Below are 18,240 nucleotides of genomic sequence, written 5' to 3' on the forward strand. Positions count from 1 at the left end.
AGGCCACCGGGCCCGCCCTCTGGCCGCGGTCCAGCGAAATCGAAAGTTTACGATAATGGCTTTACGGACTACTCGCTTAGTCTTTAGAGCTACCAATGTCGAAACTATACAAAAATCCTTTTAAAATAAAATACGAGCTTTATTGTATACTAGCCATGTTTTACGACAGTGTCCAGAATTTACTATATATTTATTAATTAGTCATCCCGGCGAACTTTTTTCCACCTGACAGTCAATGAATAAACAGATTAAAATTGTTGCGAATAAATTCAATAAGTTATTTTTTTAGGATAGAAAAAATAAATTTTAAAAGCTTTTAATGACGTGCCAGTAATAAATCCAAAAACAGAAGATCATAAAATAACCTCAAAAATTGGTCTTCCGTTTTTGAGATTTCAATGGTGTAACACACAACAAGATTTTACATAGATTATAGGTAAAGAAATTACAATTCACCGTTTAGATGGATTTGGTTACTAAGACGAAATAGAGCAAGCAGTCATAATGTAGTGAAGGGGTTATCCGATGTACTATACAAAATATATATATTCAAATACAGAATACTTATAATAAATGTATCATACAAAATAACTACATGGCGTAAAACTTTTCACTACACTTTTTTATACTTTTCTTACCGACACAGACAACTTGTTCCACTACCGTACAACATGAAAAATAAATGATTTATTTTTCAAAAAAGCTAGTTATATTCTAGAGAACTTATCTAGTGTCAGGCTTAGAGGCCTATATTCTGCAATAAATAGATTTGAGCTAATAATGATGCTAATAATGATCACAGAGCTGGTGTTGAAAATAGTCTGTGGTTTTTAAATTATAATAAAATATGTCACGTACACCGAACAACATCCCAAAGACAACACGTAATGAAATATTGGAGTATTTCTTTATTATTTATCGGAAACCTTCTAATGTAGTATCTCCATTGCCGTATATAACTTCTATTTCTCTTCGTAATTAAATCATTATAATTTTCTTTAATTTCTCACAGGATTGTGTCTAAAACATTATTGTTAATACAGTTTTTTTATCTTTTTAGTAAACGTCGATTTCAAATACATATTTTATTTCAGTTTTTATTTATGAATCACAGTATTGAGGTCTTAACTGAAATTACGTAACCAAGTGTTATTGCTTTGTTTTTTTTATGGTCCACGCTGTTGGGGACCTCTCGTTCCCCTATCTCGTGTGGGACAGGGACCTTTTATTTCCAGTTATTTATTCATATTTTTATTATTATCATTCTTCTCTTTCATGTATCATATTATCTGTCGTACTGTTTCTTTCATTCTACAATTTTCCCAGTCTTCCTCTTTCATTCCATTAGCCATACATCCATCCTCAACCACTACATTCTAGGTTTCCTTACTATTTTATTTTGCAACATTACATTTATTGTTCAAACATTTAACACATATTTTCTTTATAATTATCATATTATATTATACTGTTTATTGCACTATTTTTGGTACTACTTTATTTATTTTCTTATTGCTATGTTCTACACTCTGTCTTATTATTCTGCAATCTAATATTATCTTTCTATGGATTTTAATCGCAATCTATGGAGGAGGTCTTTGTCCAGAATACTACGAATAAAATAAAGATGGTTATGAATTCATAATTATAAGCAATCGTATATGATGTAGAATTTAGGCTAATTACATGAGAAATTAATATGCCGACACAAAGAATATCACAACAAAGTTTACCTTAATTTTAGTGATGTCCGCTGTCGGTCTTATAGAAAAAGAATTTTAACATAAATATAATTTGTTACTGTATTAATCTTTTAATTCAATGACAATATATAACGGTAATACAAAATTTTTAAACAAGGAACTCCAAAGCCATTAAGTAAAAAGTAAGCTCTCGACTTTAGTATTTTAAAGGCTATATGTATACATGTGAAAAATACCAGAAGAACCCAATTCGAAAGAAACTTGAATTAGATTTAGTTTAACAAGTTTCAACTTATAGCTACCGATGTTCCAAATGCGCTCTGAGAGTCCACACAAACTCAGACGTTTGTTTAAATATATCTACTTGATTTTTAGACTTATAATTACTTATAGAGATAATAATAATGTAATATATAAATTACATTATTATTCCATATACCGCCTTAGTCTAGAATATTTACTTGGATTCAGTTTACAAGGTATTACGAATTAATCTACTACACATTGATACTTTGAACAGTGGTAGCCAAGCCATAGAGACTTATGATCGTATGTCGTGGGTTCGTTTCCCGGAATACAATCTTATATCATTCACACTTTGTGCATTAATTATATAGAATTTCTATTGTTCACAAGTAAGTTTCCAGAGGATGGGCAGTAGCGTCTGTAGCATAACATAATACCACATAGCGATTGCCAACTCGCCCGCCAAGCGTGACTCTCTTTGGGGAAGGCCTATGCCCAGTGGTGGGCGTCTATGGCCTAAACCGACGACAACAACGACATAGTTACTAGTATTATTTGATACTATCGCGTGACGTTCTTAATTGATGTGCATATATAAAAAAAATTTAAATTATACTTGGTAGTACAATAAGTCCATCATGATTTCTTTTCTTAAAATTTTATCACTAAAAAGAGAAAATATAGCGACTGACGTAATTGCGCATTTGACAGTTCGCTTTGAAGTTCGCGCGTTTAACAGTTTACGCGCCGATTTTTTTATATTTAACAGCTGCATTGGTCAATATTTATCGATTACTAAATATGCCTATTTCACATTTCATCAATTAATAAACTGATCACTTTGCAATTGTTACATTAATTTTTTATAATTATTTAACCAAGACAACAATGTAATAAACTTAGATATGAATGATTTGTTATGATAACAATAACTGTGCCGAAGGGTATTTTTATTATTTAAGAATATATATTTAATTTAAGTGGTACGCGAAGTGAAATCAAACTGACTGTCCAATGCGGTTATCTTCCTCAAGCTACGCCCACTTCTATCGCACTGACAAAAAAGTCGATATAATGCCCATATTAGCTAGCCGCATTGTTGATAAAATAAATCCTTAAATTTTTTCTATTATACAGGCTAAAATCTTCTGGCAGTACATAGTTAATCGATACAGCTTGTATATAAGTATATAACGCGCTGGTCACAGTATTCACTCATCACCTTGTGATGTTAGATGATGCGTCCGTCTAATAAAGCATCTATAGCTAAGACTCAGTTTACGAAAAGGTGCTTTTGAAAATATGATTGCGTTGTCGTCTGTAAGACCAGAGACTTATTTGATTTATTTAGCACATCACTATTCTTCTATATTACTATAGCTAAAACTTCCATTACCATCGAAGTATTTATAGCCGTAACTAAATAATTTAATTAATTTAATTGTTCATAGTAATTAATAGTTGATGAAACTCGTAGATTTCGCCGACGAAGAAAACCTACGTCGGAAGGGAATGGTTCATTGGAATTAGTTCTTTTCAACTTGCTAATGGAATTAGGCTTTGCGAAATTTAATTGCGAAACGTTAATTACGTATATATATTTGCTATTTATTTAACCTTTCGAATGGAATTTTTGCTTATAACCCGAAAACTTTTATAACAACGCTATTGCGTAGATACAATTATTAATGTTGTATGGATCTATAAAGCAGCTTGTTAATATAAATGGCGGCGAAACTTCACGGTGCCATCGCATACTTCGTACCTGCCCCACGAGTCGTGTCTTCCTCCCTTCTATTTTCAATTTATTATGTATAGTATATAAAAATATTTTTTTTCTTGTATGAATTCACGGTGAGCACGTCCAGAAATCTAAGCGCAGAAAAATTCCAACTGAGTGGCACTTTGCCGTTGTCTCGACCGGCAGCTTTGTCTAGGGATAACATGGTTGATGAAGCAATTTAAGCAGAATCCACTAAACGCAACAGGGTCCGTGCGATGGCACATCATGACCTGCACATTTTCGCCGACACAACGACGTGGGTTCTAACATTATCTAACTGATGATATCATTACTTATTTTCTGTTGATGTTAGTGCTGTCTGCTCGAAGGCTTTTATAGCTTCATCGGAGCTGAATTCACGGAGCGGAAGGATCCGTGAACTTAAATGATTAAAAAAAACAAAGCTGGACGGGCGCGTATCAGTTGCATGAAGTCGTTCGCACGTAGTAAAGTGCTCTACCCGAGTACAGCTGAGTAGTGTTGATACTGTGCTGTTTGAGACGATAACATGGATCACAGGCGAGTCAAGAAGAGATTCGGATCCAACCTCGGTTCGCCCACGCTGTTCGCAGTCAGGGAGCGAGCGGTCGCTCCCTTAAAAACGAGTGTTTTGGTGTGGTAAGTACCGTTTGGTTTTGTTGTGTATAACTCTGTGTGGTGTCCTGGGCGGACTGTCGCAGGTGCAGTGGTTGTTGGTGCTGTGAGTTTAGCACTTGCGGTGTTGTGAGTGTCTGCAGCGAGTGTGAAGTAGTGTGTGTTCTGTGGGAACCTTGAGGAATACGTCTTTTGGACTTTGGCCTTTACTGAGGTATGAGGGAGTAGAGAGAAGCACTCGCTATGATAGAGTTTGGGTGGGAAGAGTTAGACTAAAAGGAACTGAGCAGGCCTTAAAAAATTCTTGGACCGTTGGGAGTTTGAGTTCGATAGAGGTCATCATTACGCTGATACCACTCCGCGTTATTGGCGATATTATGACTAACATGCAATTGTGTTCTATGTACAGGTTTATTTTTGGTGGCAATTCTGTTTTGAAGCTATGTCCGCCTAACAAATTGATTTGGAGTTAATAAGGTTCTCATTTTTTCTCATCGTATTAAGTTTATTGAATTCTAGCAACAATTCAATTAAAATTTATTATATGTATCGTAAAAAATAACAAGCAGCAATAGCATCGTGGACGTGAAAATCATATTTCTCTCAAATTTAGAATGAACACAGAATACACACGAAATAGAATCATTGACAAATTTATTTTCAGATGTATGTCATTTGTGGATGGGCCAATATGATGATATCTTAAAATTCAAACATAATTTTTTTATACTGAATAATGATTAAATTTCTTTCCCTTTGCTAACTTCGTGAAGTTACTTTCAATATAAGATTAAGTTTTTAAACTCCTGTAAAAAGTTTTAAAGCAAAATACAGAAGCCCGTATTTCATAATATTCATACTCATCTTAGAAGCGAATCTTGAAAGCGAAAAAATCCGACATTTTATTCTACGTTTTAGTTTTATTTACGTAAGAATCCGTTATTCAAAATATTAATATTTAGTTATTCATACACATTTATTTATTTATATCCGCTAAGAATTATTGAATATTGATCACTTGTGGACATTATAATAAGAATTTATAATAAAATCCTTCTTTTTTATTCCATTGGCTAACCTTCCACTGCGGAGGCAACGAAAAGGTTATGGCGGACTCCTATCGACGAAAACCCCAAGGTCGCCTTCGATGCCTCTTGTTAAAACTACGGGAACGCCTTGTCATACACTGTCAATGACATAATGCCATACTTCAACTTGAAGCTACGAGGATACCAAAGACCACGGCGTCTGAGAATGTACCAAAAACAACTCAGGCTGTTTTTTTATTGCCACAAAGTACAATTTAACTAAACTAAAACTAACTAATTGGCCTGTCGCATTTCAATTAAAAAAATATTGTGATTAATTTGTTAATTTAAATGTAAAAAAAGAAATAAATTTTCTATTATATAAATACAGACCACTGCAGCTATTGAACAACAATATAAATTAAGTTTTTTGGCTTTTTGACAATATATCTATATTTCGCCGCGTGAACTGTCAAACCGAACTGTCAGAAGCTTGCAGTTTATAGCGAAATGACAAATTCGAAGTAGTCATTGCATTTTCTGAAAATTATCGATTATATTTTCTATTTTTTTTTTCTATAACGAGCTATTTGAATTAGGAATTTAAAAAAATAATAACCTCGCTAATGTCCTTCTCAAGTTTTGGCGTGACCAAAGGTGATACGGAATAATTTTTAAATAGATGATTATTTAAGCCTACTTAAGCCATAAGACGTCCAATGCTGAACATGGATCTCTCCTATAGATTTCCAATAAGAGTTTGAATATGCCTGCACCTTGCGTCTTATAACGACATTGACTAGATCGTTTACACCAGTGCTCCGTAACCGGTGTGCCGTTGGTCGGATACAAGTGTGCCGCGATAAAAGTTAATGAAATTTAACATTTTTTCATTATACATATTTTGTATTTGACACAAAGTGGCTCGTCACGTTCACTTGTTATGGTGAAATTCTAGGAAAGATAATGTGCCGTAAATAAGGAAAGGTTGCGGAGAACTGGTCCACACCTTAAGGGTAGACGTCTTTCACTGTGTTTGCTTTTTTATGCAAAGAAAAATTCATCAATTTACTCCGCTGTGTTATTTTACGTTTTTTAATGACTTACAGTCAATTTTCTTTAACATTATTGTTAACATTTAAAAATTACCCGAATGTTTTATTAAAATTATCTATCACCATTACTTCAAGTGATAGAAATACGTGTAATTTTTGGAATTTAACATAAAAAGAATTTTTATTTACTCGTCATTGTAAATTAAAATTAATTTTTCTTTTTAAAATTTTATTTTAGATAAATAAATGATAATGTGTTAACGACAATATGTTTACAAAAACAAATATATGTATTTAACTTACATTAAATAGACTATAGAGGGCGGTCTATTAATAAAACAGATAATGTTGGAACAAGATATCGTCTTGCCTATTTGAGCGTTAATCATTAAGAAGGTAAGATGCCTCGTTATTTATAAACGGATTTCCGTTTCCGTTGTACGGATTTCTATTAATAAAAACATTAATGTTTTGACATTGTTTATAGATCAAATATCATTTTGGAGAGATCATTTAACAGACATTACTAAATAATAAAATAGTATGCAATATTCAATTACAATTCATTATTTTACATTATAAAAAAGAAAAACGCGGTTTGCGCATTATAACCAAAATAAAATATTTTGGTTATAATGCGCAAACCGCGTTCTTGAATACACCAGATATTCAAGGGCACGGTTTGAGCGTTCTCTTTAAATAAATTATTAATTATACGGACAAGTCAGTAACATGTTATACAACCGAAGTACAACATGAGTCGTGGCAAATCGTAGCATTATTCACTTACCAGTGACGAACGTATCTCTATATAAACAAATAATCCGAACAAGTTCTCGTCGACGCGCTTAAAGTTCTGAGTTCCGTCCTGAGATAATAACACAAGTCGAATCTAACTGTGTTGATGGTATAGAATTTATTTTGTGGGTGTATTTAAAAAAAGTTCGTGGCGTATTAAAACGCTTTTTGAACACGATTCGGTCAAAATGTCTACAAGATCTTAAATCATAGTAGAAACGTCGATCAATTGCATCGCAACAAACGTAAACACAAAAGAAAGACATCGATGTGATACAGTTTTTACGACGGCAATGTTTACACAGACGTTGATAATTATCACCTATATACATTTTTGTAATGGAATTAAACCAGTACTTAATCTAGAAGAAGTTAATGACGCCAAACTCGGTTTTAAAGCGTTAGGTTTAAAATACGGACATAGAGTACGAGAGCACCACGTTATCTCCGAAGATGGTTTCATTTTGAAACTGTTTAACATACCCGGGGATGTCCGGAGACCGGTTCTACTTGTTCATGGAATCCTCGATAGCGCCGACGGCTTCATCATTAGAGGAAACACTTCTCTGGCCATCACCCTTGCAAATAACGGCTATGATGTTTGGGTTTACAACTCAAGAGGCAACCGTTATTCAAGAGCTCACAGGTATTTGAATCCAGATGGTAGAAAATTCTGGAACTTTAGTTTTCATGAAATGGGATACTACGACCTACCAGCGGTCATCGATTATATTCTTGAAAAGACGGGGCAAACACAGCTAAGTGCAATAGGCCATTCACTAGGTAACACGCTGTTTTACGTTCTAGGGTCTACCAGAACCGAGTATAATGATAAGATAAAAGTAATGATTGCATTGGCACCGATTTGTTTCTTAAATCACGTGAAACCACCAATATCTACATTATTAGCATCGCTGCCGACAATCGACAGTTTCTTACGTTTTCTTAACGTAGAAGAAGTATTAAATGATAATTCCGTTATTAATAAAATTTTTCGATTGTTGTGTACTAAGAAGGAAGTGAACTATGAACTGTGCGCAGACGGACTTATTTTCGCGTTGGGTGGTCGTGATCCGGACGAAATAGAACCTGAATTTCTCACAGTTATAATATCACATTATCCAACTGGCACATCTAGGAAGAATGGTGTACATTTAGGCCAAGTAGCATTGAGTAAGAACTTTTCCCACTTTGACTATGGCCCTGTAGAAAATGGTGCTTTGTACAATACAAGCTTGCCTCCACAATATGATTTGGGTAAAGTGAAAATGAGAATAGCACTATTTGCGGGAAGAAACGACTACGTGTCATCAGTAAAGGACACTTAAGTGTTAAGAGACAGGCTGCCCAACGTCATCGATTATCGAGTGTTGAAACACAAGAAGTTCAATCATGCAGATTTTATTTGGGGTCGGAATATAAATAAATATCTCTTTCCACACATTTTCACGGTTTTAAATAGATTTAACTAAAACGATTATATTTAGTAACTTGTTATAAAACCGACGTAGAACCGGACTTACCTTTGTCAGACATATCTTTTGTAAAAATATTTATTTAACGAACTTAGAACAATTGTCCATTTATGCGCCAAAAGTGTATGTTCCTTTAAGTTATAAACAAGTTGAATCACACGTAAATGTTTCAAAGTAAAAATGTTAATAATCGTGTAGTTGTAATAAAATATATTTCGTGGCTGTGTTAATTCAGTTCCTCGCAAGTTAGGTTTATTTAATTGCTTCGTTCTTATACTTCGGTCAAAATGTTGACGAGGTGTTGTCTATTTAAACTGGCTTTAACAGTTTCAAATAAAAAAAATCTATTATATTTCATTTTTTTAATTTATGAACCATTTTGTCCTTTAAATTAAAACTATTTATGTATTTAGTTAGGGAAAAAAGTGTTTTCGCAAATAATATGTATCAATTTATAATATTTATATAATAATTTTGTTTCATGCATTTTTATTTATATATCTGTCAAAATGAATAGATCTAATGAAGAATTTCGATACATGTTATGCAATCTTTATTAAGGCGTATTTTGAATTTAAATTTCGAATTAGATATCGGGAAATAAATTTGCTGTGACCTCTTTTATAAAGAGCAGAGAAACGTGTTTCGTCGAAAATGTTCCTTATATCATATTACTATGAAAATGTTTGTCTACTCGTACAAGTCTAAAAATAGTTTTAATTGAATGTTTACATCGTTAAAGGAAGGTGGGCCTTATTTAGAATATTATTATAATAGAATACACCTATCCCCCGATTAACACGGTACTCGTTTTACACGTTTTCGCTTTTACACGGTTTTCCAAATAAGTTTTTTTTTTTAATAACCGATTTGATTACCATCTCTCATAATGTAAATATTACTGCTTCAAACATCGAATCGGCACAAATAACTTCGAGTGATGAAAGTGAATTCGAACCATCGATTGTGAAAAAAAGAATGAGAGTAATTTCTTTTTTGTTCTTCTGCTTAATGTATGTTGTAATTAAATAAAAGAAAACAGTTTTCCGTAATGTATTAAATATTTTAACTTGTCAATGCATTTTATTTTTATTTCTGTGTACACCTAAAATTATTGAAAAAAATCCGCAACTGTTAAATAGCAGAATCATGAATTTTCTGCAAGATTTTCGATTTAAGCGGTTTTGACTTAAAAAATTTTAATTTTCGATTTACACGGTTTTCTCAGGAACGTATCTACCGTGTAAATCGAGGGATAGGTGTAATTAATTTTTTAGTAAAAATATCATTCGCGTAACTAAGATATAATATGTGATATTTCGGATTTATTTTTCGCTTCAATAACAGAGATAAAATTTTTAATAAAAAATGGTATTTAAGTTTAAATATAGGATAAGATAATTAAGATTGTATAAAAATAAAAAAGAAAATAAGAAATTATACAGAGGGTATTGTGTTTCAATTACTTCTATTTGAGTAATAGATGGTACGCACACAGATTGTAAATAACATTATACATAGAATTTGTAAGACTACACATAAATTATAAGAAATATATATATATAATAGTACGAAATAAATAGTATAAGCAGTAATCAGTAATAAGAAGAAAACTAATAATATGAATTAATGTAAAACTAGTCTTTAGTCGCAAAGACATTAAAAAATAAGAAAATATGATACATATTGTAAAGTAAAAGGAATTTGTGGCAAAAAAAGACAAAACTTAAAATAGATTCTTTTTAATTGACTCATTTACATGATTCAGAACAAGTTGGCTCCACACACAATTTTCTTCTTTGTCATGTACATATTCCTCGAATTTTATAGTACTTTAATGGTCGTAGGTACTTTATTTTTTGGCGGAAAATTCTGGGAATTGAAGATAGCATTGCGCAGAAGGCGCCTAACGTAAACCTTGTTTCTTGTAACTTCGAAGCTCTCGCTTCATTGGATTCGTTCGAGCTATTGAACGGGCGTTGCATTGAGTGACCATGCGCGCAAGATATTACATTGGTCTATCTCTTAATACGCGTTTTAAATTCCATTTGTAAAGTGTCCTAGACAATCAAACATTTCTCAATTGCTATTATTTGGTTACCATAACTGACACTTCAGATAGCATTAGCCGGGAAAAGAAGTAGTAGAAGAAACCTCTGCGACGTTGCTGTGGTGATAGGAGACCTGTCTAGTACTATATAATGGTTATGGTGACTATACTAGCAGCCGCCCTTGTTTTGTTGCGACTAAAAGTCTAAAGTTCCCAGAGCCCAGGGAACGTTCCACACATCTGTAGCCCTGCCAGCTTCAGCCAACATGCAGCCGTGTCTCAAGAGAGAAAAGTCTTCCCTTCTCCTTTCATATAAAAATGCCCGAAGATGTAGATTCTAGAGATCAATAGAGCCAGAAGAGAGAATACTTACAATTACAGGTCGCATTACGTAACATGCAATATTACCGCATTAGAAGGACAAGGTCGACAGACGACTTGTAGTCGGTCAGAAGACGGATGCTTCCAACCGCTTCTATTAGAAAACTATAGGCAAGCTTATGTTGATTTTAATGAGAAACGGTAGACATTGTTCCGTGTAAATTGTTCTATATACTTATAACATAAATAGCTATCGTAAATCAACAACAGATGGCGTTCTGGTAATATAAAAGTGAGTGTATTCTAGCAATGTATCCGGAATGTGCGAGGTTTGAGCAACACTAGCCGGCAATTCAGAACGATCCTTTTCCAACTCTGATATCGATTCAGCTACAAGTTTTCGAGAAAAAGGTACACACCTTTCTCCGAGAACCGATATCAATCAATCAGATATCAGTCAGTTAATACAAAGGCGCAAAGCGTCACACCTGCGATAGAAGAATATGATAAAATTGATTGGATGTAATAATATTTGTAGGAAAAACTAGAAAGTAACTTTAATTTTATCATACTGTATTTCCTTCGATATGGCTCTCTGCATAATTTTTCCAGCGCAATGTTATCTTAGTTCAATACTATTTTATAAATTACTTTTATTTTAGTTTGTGAAGGCTTTGGTTTAAAGACGGAAATTAAATTGCAAAATTTTGCATATTCTTCTTCCTGTTTTACAATTTCTAGAAACATGCAAAACTTCTGTGAAAAAATATAGGAATATAAATTTTATATTTGCTAATGTTATATGCAAATATAGACCACTCAAGGCCTCTGGGAGCAATGGAGATGTCTCGAAGCTTCGGTTGGAGGTCTTATAAAAAATATGTAAATCCGCAGAAGGACCAAGATTATTGACGCAGCTAGAAGAGTTCTTTGTTTAAAGTGGCATTGGGCGAAACACACCGCTCGTGCAAGTAACTCCTGTTGGAGCCGAAAAGTTTTTAAGTGACGATCACGAGTTGGTGGACGCGGTATGGGTGAGCCCCTCACTAAGTAGACTAACGACAAAGTAAGTTTGCGGAAAATCGCTGAATACTGTCAGCGGAGGACAGGTAATTGAGGAGATCTCTGGGAAAGCCCTGTGCCTTGCAATGATGAGGAACCATAAATATTAAAAAAACACACGCCCCAGAAGCCATAGGTACACTTTGTATTAATTTATAGAAACCAAATTCCTTTAAAACAATGAAACTAAATATTTCTTCTTTCAAATCGGCTTTGCTTAACAACTTCGAACTGTCAAGATATTGATATAAAATATGTATTTATACAGTGTCATAGGTCAATTTTTTTTACATTTACTACCAGGTTCGGAATGTTGAATCTATGATGAATAACCAATGAAAAGGTGATTAAATTAAGAAAAGATATCCAGCGGAACTTTATTATATATGTGTATACACAGACCTATGAAAAATTTGTTACCTTTTTCAAGTGAATATAATTTTACTAAAAAGAGCTGTTCGGGCCATTTCTAACTTAAATGTTGTTATTACATGTAAAATTGTTGCTACTCTATGCATATTAATTAACACATTTAAATTACGATATAAAAAAGTAACAGACACATGATAAACAAAATATGTAAATAAAACTGTGGACGGTTAAATTACGCATACAGAATAAAGTTCCGCAAGAGATATTTCCTTAGTTTTAAATCTAAAACAAAAAATAAATTTTTAAATTCATGAGTTTTTAGTTGATCGAAATGTGTGAAACTTGGTTAGCTGACTCTTCATTTATATGGTTGTTAATGTAGTCAATTTTAAAATAAACTGTTTAGTTTTTTACATTGTTCACAAAAAGTTTATGTTATTATTAAAATACGTAATTTTGTAACTTACTAATTATCTGTATAATTTATGATAATTTTTGTGTAATAAGTAAATATTTTTTTGACGTCTCAAGCGATTGAAGGTAATCTTTTATATGCAAATCAACCCTAGTTTGAAAGAACGATTTGTTTATATCAGTTTTACGATTTCCCGTTTGTCTTTTTATTTGTCTATTTATCGTTGCTGATTTAACAATGAAATAAGTGTTAAATAATTACAAGGAAACAAGTATTTTAGTCTCTCGTCATTGAATTTAATAAATATAACAATAAAACGATATTTTAACGGAATTCCAGATATGCAGAATGATTGAAAATAGTTGTAAAAACTTCAAAAGGATGAATGTATACCTCATATGCTCATTTAAAGTATGGTACATTCTATCCAAATGTTAATGATTTCAGAAATATTATGTAGTGATAATATAGGAAGAAAAAGCATGTTCAAAATTCGAATAATAACATATTAAAATTATTTATTGTTTATTATCTGTCCTAACAGATTCTGTACTGTTAAAAAAATTCTCAACGCCAAGAGAAGAAAGAAATAATATTTTTTTTTCTAAATTATGCTTTCAAATTTTAGGTACAGGGAACGATTTGCAGATCATCTAACTTGAAATATGTTTCAAACTTTTTATCTTTAGATTCTCCAGGTTCTCTTTCCTCTAAGTTTAATCAAAGCCGGCTCTACTCAACTACGCTACTAAAAATATTTCGTGTTTATTTAGAAATTCTTATTATTAATAATACATGTATAGTTAACACACACGAACATATATGTATATAACTATACAAATTCCTTTGTTTAAAATCATTGCGGCTTAAATTATCGTATTGTTATATTAATCTTAATATAAATTTTTAATTTAGAGTTATATCTTTTTTATTTTAAATATAAATTTGACCTTAAATTTTTTGTTATCTATATTAAAGATCATTTTTGGCCAGTACATAAATAAAAAAATATTAAAATGCAAATAGTTTAAATGATCTAAAACAGAAAAAAAAACTGTTTACGATGATTACTTTTTATTATTTTTTTAATTGTAAAGCCATTCTCCGTGTCGACAACATTGTTACTTCAAAACAATTAAAAATGCTTATTAGTGAAATTATATTGCGCGTCGTAAGTTTGAAAGATAATACCTTCCACTTACGTTTTCCTAAGTCAGCCGTAAAAGTAGATCACAATGTTAAAATAAATATTAGTAATAAACCTGATGTCAGATAAACTAGTGCTGTACTTTCATTTACTCTCGATTTCTGTGTTATTTCATTGTGTTTAGAAATCGAATCTACTGTCATATAAATTGCGTATCGAAAATAATGAATAAGTGCTGGAATGTATTTCTATTTGTTCTTGGTGAGTATTGAGTTGGGCTTCTGTTCCTTTACACTAATATATTAATTCTAGTCGGTTTTTTTCTACCCTTAAGCCAGCCTGTGTTAGTTCAGTCATCATTATCACCATCATGACAAAACAGGCCACCGCAAAAGATCTTTTTTTTATGTGACCTTTTTTGCGGGCCTCCCGCTCCCCTTTTTTAATCTATGATGGGACTTGGCTTTTTGAATTGCTATTTGAAATTTTTCGTTTTTCATTTTTTTTTCTTCTATCCTTCACTTAATTATGCATTCTCTCTTCTGCCTTCTTCCACAATGTCTTTCACTTTATAAATTTTGTTTACATTCTTTTATACATACATCGCCTTCTATACCTCACCACGTTTCTCACAATATTACACTTTTATTATTTACATTTATATTTATTTTTATTAGTATAATAACATTAGTATGTGTAGGCTGCTAAAATTTTTTTAAGATTACTATATCACAGCTATTTATCACTATTACCCGACCTTAGGTTTTGTTCAGATATGACTTTCTTTATGACATGCTCGTAGTGTTGTAAGAATCTGTGTCGTCCCTATAAGGGAGGCGATGCTGCCACTCTCTATCTTCCTTCCTAGCTCGATCTTTACGTCTGTTTGTGTACCACGGTCTGGTCCACCGCCAAAGATCGCCACGATATGATGCTCTGCCTGTATCCATCAGAATTTCCACGACATGGACTGTATAGCCAATCCACCAAATGGAAAGCCCTATTCATATCACGTCTAACGGCTCGTGGTGACCGGGTGACCTGGTGCCTTTTTTTAACTTCACTGACCAATTGAAATTCCTTAAACATTCTGAAATGAAAATGGTATTTTGCGTTGGACAAATGCATGGTTTGCGATAATCTATTTTTAAATTTTGATTTCTCGGAATTATATTATTTAAAGATATTGCATATTCTTTATTTATATATATACATATGAAATGATTTTGAATATTATTGTAACATTTTACATATCCCTACAATACATTTGATTCGCGTTTATTGGCATTATTAGAAACTAATATTCAAATGTTAAAACCACTATATAGTTATTTTAGCTCAACAGAGTTAGGTTTTGCAAAATGCACTGCTACGTGTTCCGAAAGCGGATATAAAAGCAAAAGCATTTTCTTATATTTATTTTTTTAATAAAAATATTTTAAGTAATAAATAAATTATTTCAACCTTCAATTTATCGAAATAGAAATTGTTACTAAATAAAAATAAATATCTTATACCTCTTTTAATTATGTTAACAAAATGATCTAACTATGTAGTATAATTTACAGTTTCGGTTATTATGTTTAATTTTTTTTAATTACATTTAACAAATGTTCTTTATAATATCCCAGGCATAAAAATGTTTAAATTCCCTATTCCCACAGAACCTTTAGTTATTTAACGGTCTGTTACACGTGGGCAGCGTCTTCAAATAAGAAACTTTGTGTAGAATCTAGTAAAAATATATATAAATTAGAACTGTATTTAACCATAAAAAAATTGAAAATAATAAAACGCTGTCGTGACTCGCGGTTGGGAGAAGAAAGATCCATATCAAATAGCGGCAATACCTTTTTTAATAGTGTGTGCTCAGCAAACACAAGGAAAAAAAATAAAACATTGTAAGCAATACACCTTTGCGATACAAATTAGAAATATAAAAAAGATGTACCCAATTAAATCGTGTTCAATTACAACGATTTGTACAATACTAGAAAATAAATGATAATAAAAAGTGCTAATATATAAGTTCACTTGTCCAGTACGAAAATTGTTTAAAATGACAGTTTACTCATACACCTACGTCATAATACTGACAGGAGCCCAAAAAAAACATCATTTAAATTATTGTTTTTGACCATTATCATTTCTTAGAAAAAAAATAATGAAAGTTCTACTGAAAATATAATTTATTGAAATTGAACAAGATTTTGTATTATTTCTATTGAATATTGGCGTGTAAAATGCATTTCTATTTTAAGGTTATTGATTGATCTAAATTCGCGCCAATTAACGGCATTGCCCATTGTGACAATTTGTACGCGAGTAGTAAATTGTTTCGATGGCCCGGAATGAAATGATTGGCATACGATGATCAATATGTCATTATTGGTATTAAGGCTTCGTCATCTTTGGAATCTAGGGTCTTGAAGACGTAAGTTCAGCCAAACTGATCTAAGTTCGCTAACGGTGTCTACAATGTGAAAATACAGTCATTAGTTCCATCACCATTAAGTCATCACCAGCTTATGGTGTTAAATTGTCCTCTTCCACGACCAATATCGAAACCGTAGTCTTCCATCCCACGATAGTATTATTTCAGTATCCACTCAAGACACCCGGTTCTGAACCTGCTTCGGTTTGTAATTTTATGGATGCTGTTTCTTTTTTCCCTGCCGCAGAAATGGAATTGTAAAAGATGTCTAAATAGTGCGATGATCTTAAAATTAAAATGATCTTGGGCTTCTAAGCTTTTCTTAATTAGGCTGCTATTTTTAGGAGTAATGGTCCTCATACCGAAATAACAATTTTAAAAAAGTTACGTCTATTTGTAATAACTCAGCCGCGGGAATTGATATGTTGTAATACCAATGATGGCCACCGGGATCATGAGATTTCTGAATGGAGACCAGGGACCGGCACGCGCAGCGTACGACATCCATTCCCAAAGTCCTCCCAAAGAAGAGACGACCTCGTTAAAGACATCGGAAGACGCTGGATGCAGGCGGCTTCCAACCGGTCTAAAAATCTCCGGGAGAAACCAGTTTCGAGCGGTGTATATCATACGGCTGAAAATTGGTCATCATTTCTCCTGACAAACAAATTACTTTCAGTACAACTTTTACTTGATTTATTAACAAGTGAAATAACTAGGCTACAATATATCAAGCATTGTAAGCAGCGCAGGTGAGGTGCTAAGCTAATTGTAGATTTCATAACGATTTAAACATTGTACTAGTCACGGCGTTTTTAGCATTTTTGGCAAAAGTTTGCTTTATTAAAAATATATGAGCAAAATGCGGACAATGTTAATAAATAAAGAAATAAATTTCTTTAGAGTCCCAATAAAATTAAAACGTCGCAGGTGCGTTAACACATAATATAATTTTTTAGTTTTGGCCTTGATCGATTCGTCAGTAAAACTTCGACCTAGTGACAAACATTTGACTTCTGAACGACCATACCTTATTTCTGACGCAATAACGTATGGAATTTACGTTCATGGTTTTAGTGATGGACATTACTTATCGATTCTACAGTTGACAATTGTGAAGGAAACACATCCGTGTGATTTTTTGTTAAATTGAATGTATACGACAACGAAAAAGGTCATTGAAACAACATTGAACTAAGTGAATAAATAATAGTTCGTTTCATACAATTAGCATTATTATACGCAATTAGCATATGTGTATACGAAAGGTTATTTTTTTCAAGAAGTCGCAAATGACATTTTGTTCTCTATCTCTAATCCATATAGTAAGTTGTTTATTTAAGATATTTTAACAAGTATTTTAAATTTTCTTAGTGATACATTTTTTTAGTTCTGTATCACCAAAGCTGGGGCGCCTTTTTCAATTGTTATCCATATTTCGACGAGAACGTTAGTCGTCAAATAGCACTGAGACCTTTATATAAAAGTAGTATAGGACTCACAGCTCAATTAAATATGTAATAACAGCAACAGGTTTAAAAATTTTCTTAATTTTTTTAAATGATGCAAATAAATGAATAAGAAAAGCAAAAACTAATTATTATTAGGATAACGAACATCTAAAGTTTTTTTTATGTATTATTAACAACCTAGTTATTAATTAAAATCCCGTTTTTGTAAGGAAGATATTCTTTTATTTTTAAACGTAGTATTTAAGAGAAATTAAAAAATAAAAATAAACGTGCAGCATTTTGTTT

The 18,240-nt window shown here is 32.3% G+C and overlaps 1 protein-coding gene across 1 annotated transcript; it reads left to right on the forward strand.

Moving 5' to 3' along the window:
• The first annotated feature begins 7,500 nt into the window (after window positions 1-7,500).
• Window positions 7,501-8,772, forward strand: LOC137933447 (lipase 1-like). The gene is given in 1 exon segment (XM_068777400.1): window positions 7,501-8,772. A coding segment is annotated over 1 exon segment (1,179 nt). The 3' UTR covers window positions 8,680-8,772.
• The last annotated feature ends 9,468 nt before the right edge of the window (window positions 8,773-18,240 follow it).

This window comes from Battus philenor, unplaced genomic scaffold (assembly GCF_028537555.1).
Source record: "Battus philenor isolate CCGP_79_NKW_IND1 unplaced genomic scaffold, ilBatPhil1.0.hap1 SCAF_13, whole genome shotgun sequence".
Taxonomy (NCBI): domain Eukaryota; kingdom Metazoa; phylum Arthropoda; class Insecta; order Lepidoptera; family Papilionidae; genus Battus; species Battus philenor.